The sequence below is a fragment of the Acanthaster planci genome, linkage group LG19, assembly GCF_054643075.1.
Source record: "Acanthaster planci isolate LZ-2023a linkage group LG19, COTS_SCS, whole genome shotgun sequence".
Classification (NCBI taxonomy): Eukaryota; Metazoa; Echinodermata; class Asteroidea; order Valvatida; family Acanthasteridae; genus Acanthaster; species Acanthaster planci.
Window position 1 is genome coordinate 3,895,080 of NC_141795.1, and position 20,092 is coordinate 3,915,171.

The 20,092-nt window shown below is 41.4% G+C and overlaps 2 protein-coding genes across 3 annotated transcripts in view; both read left to right on the forward strand.

Annotated features, from left to right (window-relative positions):
- LOC110973528 (carbohydrate sulfotransferase 11-like) overlaps nt 1-16,917 on the forward strand; it is a 69,116-nt gene extending 52,199 nt beyond the window's left edge. For both annotated transcript variants that reach the window (XM_022224527.2, XM_022224450.2), the window contains exons 5-7: nt 74-6,339; nt 6,473-6,518; nt 11,245-16,917. In XM_022224527.2, coding sequence (XP_022080219.2) covers nt 74-736 — 663 coding nt within the window. In that variant the 3' untranslated portion in view covers nt 737-6,339; nt 6,473-6,518; nt 11,245-16,917. The remainder of the gene's footprint in view (nt 1-73; nt 6,340-6,472; nt 6,519-11,244) is intronic.
- LOC110986584 (uncharacterized) overlaps nt 6,201-20,092 on the forward strand; it is a 34,062-nt gene continuing 20,170 nt past the window's right edge. Inside the window, exons 1-2 of the mRNA XM_022248600.2 lie at nt 6,201-6,339; nt 6,473-6,518. Of these exons, the coding sequence (XP_022104292.2) occupies nt 6,280-6,339; nt 6,473-6,518 (106 nt within the window). The 5' untranslated portion in view covers nt 6,201-6,279. The remainder of the gene's footprint in view (nt 6,340-6,472; nt 6,519-20,092) is intronic.

Here is a 20,092-nt window from a genome sequence, read left to right on the forward strand (position 1 = left end):
TAAACTGGCCATAATACGCTGAGAACAATATCCACTCAGAACGAGTTCACCTATTTTTTAATGTTTTTGTTAGGTTGCATGCAGTAACTGGAAGAGAGTTTTAATGGTTCTTGGTGGTGTACGTAACCGCACAGAGGACATTACCTTGAAGGAAACCAACCACCCTAAAGGCTTGAGAAAGCTCAGCCACTTTAATCCGGCCGAGCAGACACACCGACTTCACACCTACACCAAGTTCATGTACACCCGCCATCCTTTCCGACGCATCCTGTCCACTTATCTGGATAAATTTGCGGGCAGAGTGCTGCCTTTTTGGGAGCCCCTCGCTAAGCACATCATTATGAAGTACCGCAGGAATGCCAAGGTGCAGAAACTGCTTAAAAGTGGCCGAAATATCACCTGGCACGAGTGGATAGCCTACCTAACCGATCCGAAGGAGAGGGCGGGCTTTGACTCCCACTGGATGGAGATCCACAAGATATGTTCGCCGTGCAAGGTCAGGTACGACTATTTGGGTAAGCTTGAGACTGCCAATGACGACGCTAGGTACATACTGACGTCACTTGGGCTACAGGACAAAATCTCCTTCCCGACTGGTGACAGACATCAGACTAACAGTTCTCAAGTCTACTCAGCCTTCCTTAGACGTACCGTCAATGCTTCGTTACAAACTCTGTGGAGGGTGTACAACTTAGATTTCGAGCTTTTCGGGTACGACAAGCCAGACTTTCTGTGATCCGTGTCGTTTAATTTACTGCTAAGTTTCTGGATGTCACTTGAGTTTATGAAATCATGCTTTGGTTTTGTAAACTGAAGCTGCATCCCCGCGACTCTGGTTGGGAAAATTGACAACATTACTTGGATCTCTGGAAGTGCCAACCAACTTTGAGACGCTGATATTATCCTGAGACTACGCCCGAATCAATCACTTGGCTGTAGCTTGATATCACACGCGATTCTGTAGTAGTGTCTGTAGCCCACTCGTAGCCTAGTAGCCCATTGAGTCTTGTGTAATTCCAAGCCGCAGCCAAGTGATTCGGACACGGCCTTTACTCAGAGGACAGCAGGCAAAATGTTGGCATCCTGAGATGGATTATTACTTGATGATGACCTCCTGGGAGAACTAATGTTGTGCGCATTGTGTCAATGGCCAGCCTTCACATAGCTCGCGATTCAACGCGCGATCAACCCATGCCTTCAGCGCTTTTTTTTTACCGCCAAGTTCATTAACGCGCATGTGTTTGAGAATTTCTTACATGCTAAGGGCCTGTTAATTAAGGTTGCTGTATTGAAAGTTAAAACAATACCGATATAGAATCACATTTTGTTGTCCAAATCCAGAATTTGTATTTATTGAAGACAAGTTTCTGTACACTTATTTTCTGAAATTTTTAATCACCCGATGAAAACTACCCAAGTGACAGGCTGTAGACCAATTGGAATGGTCAGACTTCCTGAATTTCTTCCGAATTCTAAGTTTTAATCTTAATTTTAAGTGTTAATCTTATGAGTGTCTTTTCATTACGAGACTAATTGTTAATTCCTTCAAAAGAAATCATTGAATGTTGCCGCCATAAGCGTCATTACACCGTCTGTCCTGAGTGTGGTTGGATGACGTTCGATCCTTGCAGTTGTGGGGCCACGCTCTAGGTGACAACCAGTCCGTACCATGAGCTCCAGGAGGACCTAGCCAATGAAAACATTTTACTAAAGACTACAGACGAGTAAATTGCCTCAAATGCATTTCATGGAGATCTTAAGGGCACATATCAAACTAAAGTACAGTTTAGCATGTTTCGGTTTCTGCTTAGTACTTCACAAAATTAGGAATGATTAAGAATAGTTGCACGGAATGAATGCATGCTCTTTGATCAGTTAACCCTAACCCCCTAGGGTGTATGTAAAATCGTATTGAATTTGGAGGATTTGGGAGTGTTGTTTTTGCGACAGCAAAGCAATTAAAACCTCAGGGCAATTTTCTTGTACCATTCGACGGGCTCGATGCGGACTCGTATTGCCACAATGCTAGCTGTCGACAAAGAGATTAGGAACTTCGGCTTGAGAATCTTTGACATTACCGGCAAACAACTGCAAAACAAATAGCCAGAAGAATAAAGGTATTTCTTGTCGTGGTCTCATCTTGCTCCTATGGCAACGCCTTTGGTACCAACCATCAACTTATTTTGTCCTCAATTAATTCTGAAACCATGTAAACATTCGCACATCAGAGTCCTCTAGCTCGCTGTGACCTACTTCGAAACACAGTCTTCCTCCTGTGGCCACCTGGAACTTGAAACCAGGAAGAAATTTTGACAAAGTCTACATCGAGCTGGTTCAAACACGAGGACCAGTTTCATGGGCAAAAACAAGGGTTTAAAAACTCCCCAGAGAGTTATTAGATTCTAAAGTAACTTCAAAACCAGGTATATTCAATTTCTGGAGGACTCGGTTCTGTTGGAACAAGAACAATGATGTATAAATCGATGTATGAATCGAAATGATTGGACAAATCGACGGGAAGATGGAAGTTCGAATCCTAGAACCAGTTCCTCCAAAGTAGTTCATTTTCCCCAAAAGGAACTGCTCACCTTAATCTTATCCTCATCCTCACGTAAGCCAACTGAGAGTCTGTTCCAAGTGGTGTCTGGTATCCCACTCGATAGCTGGTTACCCGGAACTCGTGGCCCAAGTGGGAACCTTGAGTGGTGACCCCAAGCACCTCTGCACTGTAACCAATGTCCACTTGAATCCAGGCATTAGAGTCGGAACTGAATGTGTCGGAGGGAGAACCAAAAGTAAAGGGAAATGGAGGGGATTTTTTTTCAAAAAAAAGGAAAGGGGCGTGGGACAAAATACAAAACATCTATGTTGTGAAGAACAGCATATGACTTTGGGGCGTGGTACGTTCATGACTCTTGACTAGCGCTCGACTAGAGACCGTCAACGTAGGTTCAAGGTACGGACGGAGCGGCTACGGACCACAGAATGAAGCTCCGCTGTATCCAGCGCTCGATTCAGTTAGCGTCGAACTGAGTTTTACAAAAAAGGTGAGTCACCATTTGCATCGACCTTAGGGGACCGCTTGCAGGAATTCAACAGAACCCAATTGAAATTCTGGGGCAGTGATAGAAAACCCTTTTCAATCGCAATACAAAAACTGTGGGAAGGGTGAACCCTCTTAGCCCTTTAAAAAAACAAAAACGGGCGTTTCACATTTATAGTGCGTCGCCAAGTGTTTGCAACGCACTAACCTATCATAATGCGCGAAATTTGTCATCCAATGCGCGTTTGGAAAGAGTCGACAGAATTTGTGATTGGCCCACGCGTTGCAAACTTTTGGAGGCACACTTTTGTGAATCGCCTGTGTATTGTGGGTGTAAAGGCTTTGCGTGGTAGCGTCTTTGCATGGCAGTTGTTTTCTTCCACAGGGAAACCTCTTTTGTGCAAACCATGTGGAGCAAAAGCATTGGCCTGCAAGATGGCAGCCAAGCAAACCCTGTACATGTATGCATTTTCTATATATACATTTGCATATAAGTCTGTCTACGCACTTCTGTGGTCTCCAAAACCCATCGAAGCCAAGGCGTCCGTTGGAGGCGGAGAAGGATCCTTGGACGCAGAGACACGATTATCAAGAATAGAACCGTCTTCAAGACCCAAGGGGTCAGGATCCAAACACCTAGAAACTGTGGGGTAAAACCACTGAGCAATACTGAAAATCACTGTTAGCCTTATAAAAAAGATTGAGCGAGAATTTGGAACTAATAGCTTATTTTCATGAATTAATGAAGTATTTTAGAGTTTGATATTGCTGTGTATGACGTCACAGTCTAAGGTGGTCTGTTGCGAGTACAGAATACGGGCGATTCACAATAGTGCGCCTTCAAGAGTTTGCAACGTGTTGACCAATCACAAGGCGCTATATTTGTGACCCACTCTGCAAAAAGGAGTCTGAAGACGCCAAAGCCACTTTTGAGTAAAAAGTCCTTTAGAATAATTTTGCACAATGTCAATCAACCCACAGCATTTTTCACCATGGAGTATCCACTTCCATCAGGACGCCAAACTAAGTGATACATTAAATCAAAAAGCTCCATTTGCTCTTGGCTCGAGAAATTTTTTCGAAGGGAAGTAAAGTCCGATATATTCAACTGGCGAAGCTCCACGAGGCTTGGAGACTAGTCTCCTCTCAAGAACCATTTTCCCATTGGAAAGTACACGGTTTATCCCGGCCCCAGACAGTTGTGTAATTAAAAAAACAATAAACGAAACACTGTCTGGAGGAATCCTGAAACTCACATCTCTATTTCTGACATAACGCCATGCAAAATACCAAGTCTCGAATGCCTGAATCTCTTCTCACAATTGTGAAACAAAATTCCATTCATTCTTGTCTGTCTGCTTGGTTGATGAAATTAATTTCTTGCACAGCGACCTCTTGCGACAAGTTTACGTCATACACTCTCACAGGTTGTCGATTCCAACGGCCGCGCCGAGCGCACGGCAAAAATCACGCAACTACCGCTATATCTACACAAACTGGAAAACTTCCAACCGGTCACTTTCATTTATGAATACTGTCGTAGCAACATTGATCGTGTCTTGGAATATAATTATAAAGTCCTTCGAATATTTCTTTTTTCATTTAATTATCTTCTAATTAACTAAATTAAGCTTTTGCCAAACCAAAAGCTATGGTAAAATTCACCAGCAGTAAATAAACATTTACACGTTACAAGATTAAAATCATTATAATAATTCAAACGAAACACACAACAGAAATTAAAACCGAAGAACATAATGGTCATAATCAAGAACCAAAAACAAAAAGTAACCCCCAACAAATATGTCGCTTCCATACCACCTTCCATTATGTACCAACTTATGTACCGATTCACAAAAGTGCGCCTCCAAGAGTTTGCAACTCGTTGACCAATCACAAAGCACTGAATATGTCGACCCTTTCCAAACCCGCACTGGGTCGACAGATTTCCGGCACTGTGATGGGTCAAGGCGTTGCAAACTCTTGGAGGCTCACTATTGCGAAACGCCGGTATTGATACTGTACTTTAGCGATTTCATTTTATTTTCGAAATATGCCACTTTCCTAGTTTACTGGAAAAAATCTCCTTGGGCAAATTACCAACATCCTGGTCGTGTTCTGGGAATAACTTGTTTTGTTAATAGAGTGACACTTCGAATAACAACCAGCCGGGGGGAAAATTAAAGTACACGGAACCGGAGTGGCCGCATCAGCTTTGGCCTAAATAACGCTGCGCTTACCCACAGTGGAGATTGAATACATTTGGCGCTCGTTAAAGCAGACAGGAGAAATATAACGACCACATTTTGTTGCCTAAAATAAGCATTCCTTGAGCATTGCACTTACATCAAATTAATATTCCTAGAAAGGATATTAGCCAGACATTTCAGTGGGATGTAAATTAAAATGTATACCCGAAACAATATTTGTTGGCAAGACTGAGTGGAAAGACATTTCTTTAAATAAACTTGAGCGTATTATTCATTCGAACTTTTATTCATTTCGCCAGAAACTCATAAAATATTACAAAGGAAAAATCACCATCCGCAAGAAGTTGTCCAGTCCACGTAAATAATTCCCAGAAAAGCATGATAAAATTGTTTTGCAGTCGCGCCTAGCGTCAAAGGCTGCTGCATAATTTTTCATTATTTTAATTCAAGCCAGGGATGATCTGAGCATCACTGTGATATCTCTGACGAGAAATTAAACCTGGCGCCTGATATTACGGCTCCATTGAGCCAGAGTCGTCTCCCCAATTGCGTGTTGGACTTAACTGCATGCTCACGCGACACTGACAACATTGTGCCGCGCTAGGGCTTAAGTTGTTTACGAGTTGTGTCTAGTTTATCCGCCGTCTCATTCACGGGTTGTTTGTCAGTGCGGTGAGCGTTTTCTCGTGTCCACCACCTCACTGAGAGCATAGGTGAGCACTAGATTTCTTTATCCTCTCATTGGGTAATTTTCGTTCCACGTGACTTTGTCACGGCTCATCGAAGACGAAGGACCACACAAAGTTTCCCACAATGCTTCACAAAATGTTCACCGAATTTGGCGGAGAGGTTAGCGCCCGCCAGTGCCATGGGACTGCACGCTTGGGGACGAGCGAATGGTTAGCGGTGCATGACGGGTATTTGTTTTCCTCTTCTCAAAAACACGTACACGGGGCACAAACAGCGCACAACACGCGCTAGCGCTATGGAGAACCGCAGCAGACGAACCGCTCGGTGGTGCTAAAAATGGCCGACCACACCAACACGCTTCTCCAGTGTTCGCTCAAAATTCGACACGGCCGCAAGGTAGGGCAGTCTCGTATTTTATCCCCTTCTGTAATGTACCGCTTTTATTTGAAAGTCCCTGCTTGTGGCATGGCGTTTTACACAGACAAGTCGGATTTTTTTTTCATCTTTCATGTGTTTTGTATTTTTGCAGTGGAAAACACGATGGTGTGAACTGACGAAATTGAGTCCCGTGTCCGGTAAGTTTCCGGTTTCTATCTTTCACTTTTTAACACAAAAATATTCATTTTGTAAACATTTTCCTTTAGCCAGCACGGGTAGTGAATGTTGCAACGTTGTTGGGATGAAAAAAAAGAGGGAATTGACCAAGTGAAAAATCTAGCATCTAGCTAGGCCCAGAAGATCGTTCGTCACTTGGGCCTTACCTTTACATCTCCATGCACTAGACCTATGATGTATTTTCTCAATTGATTTTTCAAAAGGCTTCTGCTGTGCATGTTTGCAGTTATTACAGCATGTGCAAAACATGGCTAGATCTACACAACCGCTAAGTTTCGAAAGATCCTAGTTTGTAAAGACTAACGCTAGTTTTGCTCCAGTTTATCAAGTTCCTTTGAATCCTCTCTTTGGATTATTCAGTGCCAAGTAGCCTAATCCATTCCCTGATTTAGAAGACTTGCATGCTGAATTTATATTCTCTTTGTCCTGAACTTTGCCAATCTGTAACGAGGTTGTTCACTTTAAAATTTAAAGTATTCCTTTTTCCTGCTAAAAATTGCACATGTACCGGTAGGCCTAGGCCTAGGCCTGCTCCCAAATTTATAAAATGGTTGACAATGAAATTTAACATATTTTGTGAAACAGAAATTGCTAGCTATGTTACTTCTGTTTTATTTGGAGAGGATTTATTTTGCTCCTTGCTTTGACGTTTTCTCTTGTATACATTTGTATTTCTCAGTGGGAATTGGGACAGAAAGATCAACTGAATGTGGTTACTTGTTGGGCTGTAAAAATATTTTTTTAAAGTCTTTTACTTTGGAGGGTAATTTTGGTAAATTCTTTAAAGAATCATAAGTACGTGTATTTGTAGCTTGACATGGCATTTTCCCCAGAGTCTCTTTATTCAAAGGCCGATTAATTTAATGGTCTGTGTCACTGGCATACTGGACCTGCTTCTTGAGTATTTCAGTAATTGTGTGCAAAGTTGTAAAAAGGTATATTCAGTATTAAGGGTGGTGAAGCAAATTTCAAAGTGAAAACACTTGTAATTTTGCTGTGAAGCTTGTTTTACCTGGATGAATTCATTTTAGTTCAACATTGCTTGAAGTTTGAACTGGGTTGTGATAATCATCCAGTCATTGTTAAACATGTAGGCCTACATTGTTAAAGCAATTACTTGTAACTGATATTGAACATACATGTATTCCTAGAAGACAGGTGATTCTGCTTTATAGAGACTCTATCATTAGGGTTATACCTGTAATTAAGTTGTTTTTCTGTCGGGCAAGGCTCAACAGACTCTCCCTCCCCCAGTGTGTGGTCTTGCTGGTGTTTTGTGCAACGGGTAAGCTGAAATCCTCTCTAGTGGCAGGCACAATAGTGCTGAACACAGACGGGGGTTATAATCCTAGTCTGGAATTTTGTTGTTGGGAGTCACCACGAGTGCAGCACAGAACCGGAATTTTTTTCCCAAGCCCTTCTGCGTAGTGTGTTTTTTTTTCTCTCGTTTCCCACCATAATTTGCACTAACTGCTGGCTATTAAGTGACGGCGCTGCATTGAGGCCTTAGAAAGGCCTTGGACAGGCCGAAACGAGTGGCCTAGCGTAGCGGGGTTAACGCACGCGGTGCCTCTTAGAACCCACTACCCGATGGCCAGCCGAGGCAGACTTGTTTTTGTCAACGGTGTAAGCCGGGGAACAATAGGGGCCCCTTTCCTTCACGCGAGTAGACAAAAGCCAGCCCTGACTGGAGTGTTTGTGGGTACATTTTAGGGGCACAACAAGCTGCCCTAGACTTGCACCAGTCTTCCCTCCACTACAGAGATCAGGACACTAGATTAGAATTGTGCAGCCATAATCTAATTGAGGAGGAAGTGTTTTCTTCCTCAGATTAACAGGGCAAGCTCGAGGGACTTCACAGTGTCGAATTTGGGTCAGTTGATTCAATTACAAATGACAAAGGTATACATGTACCAGTACACAGACAGATTACAGGTGAACTCCAATGCCTAGGTACTACCGTATATCCAAGGAATACACTTTCTTGATGTGTTTGTGCAAGTGATTACTATTTGAGGGTTGGGCACTTGTTTGACTTGGAAAAGAAAATCACATCAAAGAGAGAGATGAGCTCAGTGTATTTAATGGAACCTTTCCAACTTCCTCCTAAAAATACCTTGGCAATTGACAAACAATATAGATTTGGTTGAAGTGACTGAAGTGACTGCAGAGATCAAGACACTAGATTAGAATTTTGCACCAGCATTTTTGTTGTACGTTCATTTAGAGTTGAGATACCCGCTGGTTTTTCTCCGTTTTGAAGCAAGGTACTGGTAGGTGTTTTGGGTAATTGTACCTCTAATCATAGCTGATGGAAGACTAAAAGTTTATAGCCGTCCCTGTTGTTGTACAGGTAATAGCAATATAAATGCTGAGAAATTTTATTCAGGAAGATTTTTCAATTATTTCCATTGTATGTACATGTAGGTACACACACATAAATTTCAACAAAGAAGTGTTGACTTGCGCAGATAACATGTAGATTAATATTTCCCCCAACTTCTTGTTATCTAAAAATTGCCTTCAGAACGGATGACAAACAAAGTCATAACATTTTATTATACCCAACAAAGTGGACATTAAATAGCTTAATGAATTTTTTCAACCCCCGCACAATGTGCTCTTCCATTTAATGTCCCTGTTGATATATAGTCAGGTAACAAGTGCACTTTGCATGGAGATTTAATCTAGTATTGGTCACAAAGCTTCGAATCTGGATTTTCTGTTCTGCATGTTGATTAAAACAACATTACAGAAGAAAGAAGGTTTGAATCTTCAGGTTTATTGCGTGAAGCATGCTCAAACTGTTATCCATTCCCATTGCTTATTAAAATGAGATGTTCTTGGTTTAAGTACTGATGCACTGCTCAAATGTGTTGTATTATACATTATGCAAAGAGAAGCCTGCAAAAGGTACAGTGTTGGCATAATGTAAGACTATCAGGAAAACCGTGCCATATTTGAATTAATATTGAAATACTTGAACCTGGATAATACGTAATGCTTTTCTTTCCCTTAATTTGTGCATGAAGGATACTAGATGTGTCCTTAAACAGTTGAGGGATTTCAAAGTGATGTTTTCCCAATTAAAATTTTATTTTTCTGAAATTTGTGGGAAGATGAAAAAATAGGTTTCCCATGCTGGGAATCCTTTTTTTTTTGGTGAATCCTCTCATTAAACAACAGTTGAAATAAAAAATAACTGTTTCACGTTAATTCAGGCCATTACATCAATGATATTGAGACCTTTTTCATGCGCATGTAATGTGTCTCTGTGTTTTTCTTGGCGGTGAAGGCTCTTTTGTGTTGACACTTGATTGCGATGAGTCACTTCAGTCCACATTTACACTGTTCAGCCTCATGTGCTCAAAAACAGAAAAAAAAATAGGCAAGACTGTTCTTCAGCGTGTCCTTTGAATTCTCTTTTTGGTTAAAGTAAAAACCAAGACAATGCCTATGGTGCACTTGGTGTACGAGAATGAAATTTTGATATTCATTAGAAAACACCTGTCTTTAAAACCCTCAGTGTTACGTATAGCTTTCCTTTACTTTCTCGACAGCAACAACTTTTGTCTATGTGACAAACTTTTTAACCCTTCGAGGTGCATGGCATCTTGGACATTTGTCCCTGGGGTGTGAAAAAAAACCATGTTCCACACCACAGCGATCAGCAGTTGTTGGACAGAATATTCAACAGCCACCAACACTGGCAACAGGAAACAATTACTCTACTAGGTACAAGAAGAGGATAGTGTTTCCTCTTGCTGGATCGATCGTGCACCATTCTTGGGTTCTTTTTTTGGGGGGGTCCAACTGGCAAGAATTCAGCCGAGGTGACAAAGAAGAGAACTTGATTCCTCAGTCTGCATTCCAGTATTAAGTGACTTCGACTGGCAAGTGTATGTGTAAATAACCCAGTTTTGGCTGTCTTTTGGAGGAAGCCTGGAAAACAAGCTTGAAGGATCCCTGGGTACACGGAGATTGTGTCGCCAGTCAGTATCAGTTACTGTTGGTTAGGAGAGGAAGCCAAAACAAAGTTGGCAGGATGTTTTTAGCCATATCACTGTGCTCACGATGCACTGTAGGGGCTCTAAGACTACCTGGCAGATAGGCAGATGAAGTATTGTTAAAATGCAGATATTAGTTCAAAGCGGTGAAAGGCTTGGGGCTGTGACTGGGAAATCACCGTATGGGCATCCATTTCCAGAGAGTGGATATTGGCTAGACATGCTACTTTTAGACTTTCTTCAAAACGATTCCTTGGTATGCAGTTACAGCTAATATACGGGTACATGAGGAAATTTAAACATTTCACTTTGCTGAACCACAATGAAACCTGTGCTTGTCACCTGCCGAATGAAGTGCCTTTAATCTTTAAAGCTTTTCATTTTTCTCCAAGATACCACGGTTAGATCAGCAACAAACAAGCAGAGTTATTCGCTGGACCACTTTATTTAAAGGCTTGTCCCCCTGTGCTACCCAGTCAAATCCCAGAACTTAATTTATGCAACTTAATTGTTATTACATGGGAGCCGGTTACAACTTGACAGGAAGATTGGGCATCTTATGATCCTGCAAAACTAAGGCAACTTGTATGTCAGCCAAGCTTCCCCCCTCAAACTCTTTGTCCTCCAGAGGAATTCAACCACGCCCCTATTGATTTCCAGGTGTCTGTGTTGTAAACAGGTTGTGCAAGGTGGGCCTACAAGGACGGCACTCGCATTGGGTCCCATAGTCAATACAGTGTCAATACACCGTACCTGGCATGTCCTTCCCAAAACAGGTTTGTTGATAGACTATGGGTTTTGGGTGGGGAGAGTCTCGACTTGCTGTAGCTGTGCCAGAATTTTTCATGCTAAATGTATGTGTGGACCTACCGGCAGGTCCTCAAATTTGCAATATTCTGGGCTGCAATTTTGTAATAGGTTACATGTACAAGATCAGAAAGGATTTGATAATTGGGTATTCTGCTACTCTCAAGCCTCCTTTATGCACTTTCAGGTGGAAACGTACTGTGTCTTTTCCTATGTACATGTACCCCATAACACCCTCTCTCAGCCCCATACGTTTACATGTACCATAGGTCAGAGTCTAGGATTCAAGTTCAAGCTTAGGTACAGTATTCAAATTAGGGGGGGCATCATTTTTAAACTCGCATTGCAGCGGTCTAAAAATAGTAACTTGTACTACATGTACCTACCTGAAGTAAATTGTCAATTTCATTGTGCTCTGCAACTGTGCTCATTGTACACTGTAGTTAGTTTTAAAAACAAGTTTGATTTTACCCAACACGATACACATGGTGAACATTTAATCAACGTGTTGGCAATTCGCCCTTTGCAGCAGTCAAAGAAAAATCCGCACTGACGAGTCCTTTCAGCACGGATATATTAGCGTCCTGACGGCATTCTCTGAAAGAAAAAAGCTCTCGACACAATAGGACACATCGTTCATGTTCACCCCTCGATCACAGGCTCAGCTGGGATCTTTGGTCCCTCATGTCTTGTTCGCCGTGACTAAAAATGCCGGCCTTGTGGAAATCTGTTTAGTAAAGCGGAAGTTGGGAGGCTGCAGTGTCAACAAAACCTACCAAAAGGGTGTCCGAGCGAAATGATTTTTGTGTAAAGAGATTAAACAGTGTCAGGCGGTATGCATTTTTGATATTTATAGTAATGTGCATGACTTGTGCTGAAGGAAAAATAAAAATTCGTACGTACGTACGTACATGTATGCATTTTCTGGACTGTGACTTTTTGTGTGACCCTGTCCTTGATCCTCTCATCACACAGCGCATGTTTGGTCGTCATACATGTACATGTACTCTAACAACATGTGTGTTCACAGACCTGTACATGTATGCATGTTTTAAATCATGAATCTGTTGTTGATCAAAACAAACAACATCGCATTAATTGCAAGATGTTCTGGGGACTGTAAAAGTTGTGTTGTCAAAATGAAATTACATGTAAATATTGGCAAATACATATGCACATGGTGGATGCTGCCTTTCTGTAAATGTACATCAACATGTACATGCACAGGTGCCTTGAGTGTACCAGTACTTGCAAGTAAATTATTTGTTTTACTAATGCCTTTGTAGCAAAGTGTTTTGGATTGCTCATTAGTAATAGCCAACAAAATTCTTCTGTTGACATTATATGCTTTGTTGTCTCAGGTACCAGCACTCTTGGTGTCCAGAAGCAGCTTCTTTTGTTAACATTTTGTTTTATTTCATAAACAAATGCTAAAAGTTGTTCGAAGTGTATGGAAGCAACTAGTGGTTTGGCATGCACTGTCCATGTACAATATATATGTATTCACACATGTAGAGAGAGTGCTTCAAAGATGTAAAATGACTAGTTCACCTGCTCGAATTTAAGTTTTAAATTGATGAATTTATTTAATACTCTTGAAATTAGCACGTACCGGTAACACTACGTTTTTTGCAGGGTTTATAAGGCTCAGCTCTTTCAGAGAGTAGAGACCCTGGTTGCTGTTTCAGACATGCAATTAATTACGGTACCCCAGCGTGCAATGGACAGTGTGCCCACAGAAACATTTTAACATTGATCAACTTCATCTTTTTAGTTTTAGTTATGGCATTTTCCATGTACCAGTATCCTGGTACCTGCATGTTGTCTGCGACAGTGTATGCAGTGTGATGCTCCAGTCAATCAGTCACATTGGTGCTGAATTTATGTACAGCACCCCTACATGCACCGATAGGTGTTTTTTGTGAGGTTGATAGGTACATGTACAGTGTTTGTCTCAGAAAAAGACCATAAAAACAGCTGGTTTCCATTGTGTTCTTTCCTTATAATGCAGCACTAAACACCCCTCAGATTATTACATGTACCTGTAGAATCAACAGGGTTGCACTTTGCTGTTGACTGGCCACATGCAAAGTTACCGTACATGTAAATCATAAACCAGGGTGTAGGCAGTGTGGCCATAAGGAAGTGAATCTGTGAACCCCTCCCTCCACCAAAAATGGAATAGTTCATAGTCAATGCTATTTTGGTATATCAGAGTCTTTTTTTGTCCAAAGAATTCAGTTACAAGCCCAGGTTGCATACTGTGGAAGCAGTGCTATACCAAAGTAACTGAGCTGACTTTTGTGACTGTTTATAGTGTTTAATCCAGGTCTGATGTTTGAAGATTAGGCCCCCCCCATAAAAAATCACCTGAAAAAGAAGCACGTTGTAAAATGGGGATCCTGTGTTATTGCTTTTGGTGGTGTCAGTTGCAGTTGCACTAGAAATTCATGTTTCTGTTGATTTTACGTGTACCATTGGCATCCAGTTGTAGAAGATCAAGTGTTTCACCATATGAATAGATTTAATTTTGCTTTTTTTGCATGGCGTCTACATTCAGTATCACTCTACTTTAATTATTCAGTATTCAGTTTGTAGGTGGTGGAATATTCAGTGTCTGGCTCGTGACAGATGGATCGTGCCTTGTGAAATTAGTCGGCAAATATGTGAAGGCTCGGGTTCAAACAATGCAGCGTAGTTTGCGGGAGGACATCTGTGGGGTGTGGGAGCGCTGCTGCAGACTTGGCATTGGCCCAAGTGCAGTCAGCAGTGTGCGTGCAGTTGAAGAGAGAAAAGCGTAAACAACTGGATGGATGACCTCAGCTCACACAGGGCTGCCGGGCAAATCGGTTAGAGAGATGAAGGCCGTTTTCAGCATATTAACCTGGTTGAGATGGTTGTTGTTGTCAATAAAAATGATCCTGTTTTCAAGAGGAGACCAATTTAATGTGGTCGGTAGGAAATGGGATCTTGATGAGGAAAGTGATTAGGTTGTCATTTAGAATCATTTCTGCAATGTATTTTCTGTATTTTACCCAGAAAAAGGAAAGCAAAATACCTAGATTGTAGCTGAGTGAAATGAAGGACTGCTAATAATAGTTGGTGAAAACATTTTTGTTTCTGCAAAGAGACTCAGGTGTATTTTCTGATACAAACAGTTCCAGACTCTTAATCCAAGCTCCCTTGACAGTTTTACAGGGAGCCTTTGAATCCTCTTAAAAGTCCAGCAGTGTGCTGTAATCTAATTAGGACATCATCAAGTCACATGAAAAATTAAAGTGGTTGGGTCGTTGGATTGCATACATGAAAGTAAATTTTGAGTCGCTGTGTAGGTAATTGCTGTCAAGTTTCAACACACTTTGTTCTCCAGAGCTTCTGTGGGCTTTTTTATTGAGTCTTCAGCCAAACTATATGTACCACAACCCGTATGTGCCATGATGATTGCCAGTGGTGTTGGTTTAGGATTTCATTGAAGTGGACAGTTGTAAGTTGAAGAAAATTTGGAAGTTTGGAGAAGCTGTATGTAGTGATACTTGCTGTTGAACTTTCCAGAAGATACAGTTTGCACAGGTTGCCTCTTCTCCTGTGCAGATCCAAACAGAAATGGACAGGCCCTCTCCCCTTACATTTTTTTAAAATTCCTTTGCCCTTCCCTTGTCAACTTGTTGTTGCCAAAAGAAACCAGCTCGGTTCTGGGTCTCCCCAGGTCCATAACAATGGGTATGTTTGTGCTAAAGTCCAAGCCTCTCCGATTCTATTGTGCTCACCAGAAAACAGCGCGCCAGTGATAAAAATAAAGCCCCATTCATGGGAATCCGTCCGGCTGTACAGTGCCCAGGCTCTCTGGGTTTGTGTGTACGCGCACACACACACACAAAATGAAACCGTCCAATCGGAGCCGAGGCACTTAGTTTTTTTTTTTTTTAAAGGCTGAATGGAATAACCCTTGTCTATTTGTCGTTTTGTACTTTGCTTCCCCGGCCCCGTATAAACTCCTGACAAACATGTGTAAGGCACAAATAAAGGTACCCTGAACGGGTTATGCAAATATTTTTCTCAACAGGCACTTACGCTCACACCATACAGTGCTTGCTGATCGCACTACCTGTCTGCACCTTTTTTTTTTAATTCATTTTTTTTTTACTTCATTTTTTTTTTTTACTTGGTGCCTCGGGATTTTCCTTGGTGTTAGGGGGGGCACATAAGGGAGAATATGGAACTGGAGTGAGTTTATTTTTTGATGTCACTGAATTTAGCGAGACTGTTTCTGTCCGAGTGCTTGCTCTTAGTTTCCGCAAATGAATGCAGAAAAAAAACCTACCAGGAACATGTCAACATGTTGTGCACAACGGTTTTTATGAAAAAATGCCCTCGATGTGAGTTGAGTTCAACAGATTACTTTGCGGACTCCAGTCTAAACATGCACTGCAGCGATTGCTTCTTGTTTAAGGAAAGAAAGAATCTGAAATGGACATAAACTGGTTTAAAAAACTCAGGTGCTTTAAATGTCTTCTCATTAAAAACTGTATAATCTGTATAACTGAACTGTTACTCCCCGCCAGCATTCACTATCAAGACAGATGACAGTCATATTGTAAATTTAGATGAAAGATTATAATATCTAGATAAACCAGTTGATAGTGTTGATTGATTTGTCTGAAATAAGTTTCTTTGTGGATTATTAACAAATTTTCAGACTTAACGGCATGCAAATATCGGAGCCGAGTGCAAAAGACAGCTTAATTTAGAAAATGATGGGGCCTGCTTGAACACAAGTAAAATATTAATACAAGTTTTTGCAGCAAGTTTAAGCCCCTAGCTGCACTCCAACTTAATCTGGGTACTCTTGTCTGCTGGAATTTTTTTTAAGTGCACTCATACAGGTAGGAATGGCTGGGATGGAAGGTGTGTTGCATCTTTCATTCCACACTTAGCACTTCAATCTCCTACTCCCTAAATTTGTTTAACAATTAACCCCACCTGGTTTTGGCTTGGGGGGAAACAAGAACAGTTTTGTTTACGACTGTTTTGCCAGTTTTGTTCTGTGGCCTGACAAATTCCACAATGCAGAGAGCAAATATTGCCCGTGGTGGACTGTGTTATTTATAGCAGCTGCTGGTCCATGTACATGTATCACGGATGATGTCGTCTCATCCCTTGTCAGTCCGTTCACCTTTGCCCCAGATATCTCGCTTGAATGGCTATGTCAATGCTTGCTTGAAATGTACAAATTTACACAGTGTATGATTCTGTCTAATAAAGCTTTGAGTAATTAATTCCAATGGTCTGCTAGTTTTAGCAGGATGCGCTGTTCCTAATATTTAGGTGGACACCTTTTGGTTTTGGGCAATTTCATACCCTTTATCCTCAGTGTGAAAATAAAAGAACAGAGTATGGCTCATACTGTACTAATGCGGTCAAGTTCAACTTCTTGAAATTGCAAAATGAAAAAAAACGAAGTCATATTTCGTAAGGTATTCAAAAATTACTGATCTTTCAGCTACTGGTGTCATGGAAAAGGAAACCTCCGTTTATTTTTTTTTTACTGGTAGGCTGCCCTGTTCGGTGGCAGTTTTCTAATCGGATCGGAAATGTCATTCAGAGGAAATGCCAGTTCTGTCCAAAAAGCACTTTCCAATTGGGTTAAGTCACAGTCTACCGGTACTGGTTGTTGGACGATGTGTACATGTATTTGCCCCAATTTCTGTAACAGCTCTGATCTGTTCGCAGGACTCACTCATCCCACTGGGAAAAGAAGTGCAATTGCCATTCATCCATTAGAATTGCATGACCCACAGTGGGATGTTACTGAAGACTGTATGCTAGCATCTGTTCATGTTTTCATAACTTATTTTAAGTTGTAATCATGGTACAAAAGTCAGTGTACTTGCTGCCATTAAATTCAGATTGATATATATACTTACGTGTGCATGCAGGCATGTCTGCTTGTTTACAAAGTGTACTGTAGCTTGGTTCTGCCATTAACAGCCCTGTCAATTTTGATGCATGGCCAACAAAAGCGTGACAGATGCAATCAAACTAGCATCCTTTCCCTAGTCTAATTCTGATTAGACTAGGGAAAGGATGATTTAGAATTCAGCCAAACTTGTAATTTTTTTGGGGGGGAGGGTTTCACAGCCACAGAAATGTTACATGCATTTGCAGGATGTTATCACCCCCCACTTTCTTTTCAACCCATCTAGCTGTCCAGCAGGGTATTGATTATTCGTAACAGCGGCTGTAGTCTCCTATGGCAGGCTCCCTGACTGATGAGGGATGACTTGGCCAACGGGTGATCGTGGCCGGGTGTTGTTTGTTTCGGGCTGTGGTGCTTGATCCCGCCCTAATCTTTTGTTTTTTTTTGACAGGTGATAGTGTGTCCCAATAGAATGGGGCCTTTTCTGGCAGCAGGCAAAGATTGGAAGTGCATCCTGGCAGCAAATTAGTGGTCCCGGTGGAATGTAATGTCTGGCTCATTTTACATCTACATTACATTAAATTTAGACAAAGCTGTAATGAAGAATAACATTTCTGTGATGAAGTAATGTTGCCATGCATGATTTGGAGTAGAAAGCCTTTTTCCAAAGTGTTTAAATCACCTGTCCTCACCTCAGTACGCTACAGAAAAACATAAGAATTTAATAAGACTTATCAGACAGTAATGTGAGAATGTTTGCGTATTGAGAGTGGAGCTGTGGAAGCTAAAAGATCTCAGCTTGGCAGGCTACATGTACTGGTACATGTATGTGCCCGGTTTCAATGAAGCCATAGCTGGGGAAAGATCTTGTAGGCCTACATTACAAATAGCCCAGGCTGGGGACAAACCCGGAATGCTCCTGCAATTAAAATTGTGTTATCGGCAATCCTTGATTTGCACGCCCTTTTGCATTCTGTTTGGGTCTTCTTATTGCCATTTATAATTTTGTTTGATTTTGGGGGATTTTTAAGCATTTGCTTTTCTTGATTTTGCTTTGTTTGGGGCTAGACGGGCTGGAGTAGCCTACTCTAAGACTCACATCCTTCGCTGTTTGTGTAATAAATGTACTTCCTTTTCATAAGTTCGAATTTCAGCAAATATGCTTCAGAAGGGGTTTTGAAGGAATCTGACAGTTGAAAGATGGGACCAGTAGATGAAAGCTTACTTAAATCCATTTCACTAAATTTAGCTGAGATTGTAAATGTCTGAGTAGTGGTGTAGTCAATCGTGTTTAATTCAAATTATCTCGAGGACCAGGATACATCTACATGTACCTAACACTGGCAGAAAAAATGGAGGCATTTCATTTGAATAGTCTCTGAAGTGACTTTAGATGGAGTCACTTTTGAATGGCCTGTAATTGACTGGTGAGAACTTGCTCATGGTTGTGAGAAATTCATCTTGGATAGCAACATTCTGCTGTGCCAGAATACATGCACACATGCATGTATGATGGAAACGGGCGTGAACATACACACATATTTGCGCACATGAATAACTACTGCGTCATTAAACTTTTCTTGAAGTTCTGTTAAGACTTACTCTTGTGTCAGTCCTGGAGGTGAGATCAGTCCATGCGTTATGCATGCCGGGTTCTCGCCTCTCAACCCCTATCGACATGTCACAAACATGTTGTTTACATTCTAGCATTCCTCCCCCCCCCTCTCTCTCTCTCTCTCTCTCTGTCTCTCTCTCTCACCTTGCTCTGCATTGCTTCAGAAATCCGATTATAGGCCTACGATCCTTGAACTTCTTTATCCCTGAGTCACTCCGTGCAGGCGCTGAAAAAAGAACGTTTTCCAAAAGATGCATTTGGTCTTGTTCCAGTGTGGAAATGAATGCCGTGGTCTGGCATTCTGGGCTCGGTTAATGAACCCTGGGCAGGTTCTGAATCATCAAATTCATACCCACCGAAGCGATCAAACCACATTGCTTTCAATATGTGCATACATGTACATGATGTACATGTATTTGTACATCGTCCCAACATATCTGTTCATTTCAATATTATTAAAGTTAAGCAAGGTTTTTCTTTTGTCTTAAATATGGGAAGTGTGTGTCATAGAAAATGTCACGGGGGGAGCACTTGATAGCAGAATTCCTTGTCTTTGCAAGAATTTTTTTCACAATCATTGAGAAAGGAGTGCGTATAGTAATGGTTGCAGATGTGTGAGTAGGCCATCCCTGTTTAAAGGGGAGTTTCTTTTGTAAAGTGGGAACCACATTGGGAGGCCAAAAATTTGTTCCAACAGTATTTTTGATCCCCATAACTTCAAAATGTCAACACTTGTGTGGTCCCCATAACGGGATAAAAAGTACATAGAACAACACACCTACTGTATACATGTATGTGTACATGTGCATGTACACATGTGTTAAACAAGTTTAAGCCCGAGAAAGTTTGCAGGAGATACCTGCAAGTAAGGACCTGCATGAAAAGAAAGAGCTGAAACCAGTGCACACGGTACACGGAAATCTCCACATGTTTACGGTTCTCACATGTTTAAACAGTTTTTTTAACACTCTTTGGAGGTGTTTAGGGATATCAAGGACAGCTGGAAATTCTAAAATAGATAGAGAGGGGAAGGCAAACAAACTCCACTTTTGTCATTATTGTGCCTAAATGCACCAGTGATTTTACATGTCACGTTCCTAGCTGGTTGACCAGCTTTTGTACCGGTACCCCGGGAAAAATATGGGAATGTGGCCCCATTGCAGGTGAAGTGAAGGTTGTTTGCAGGGG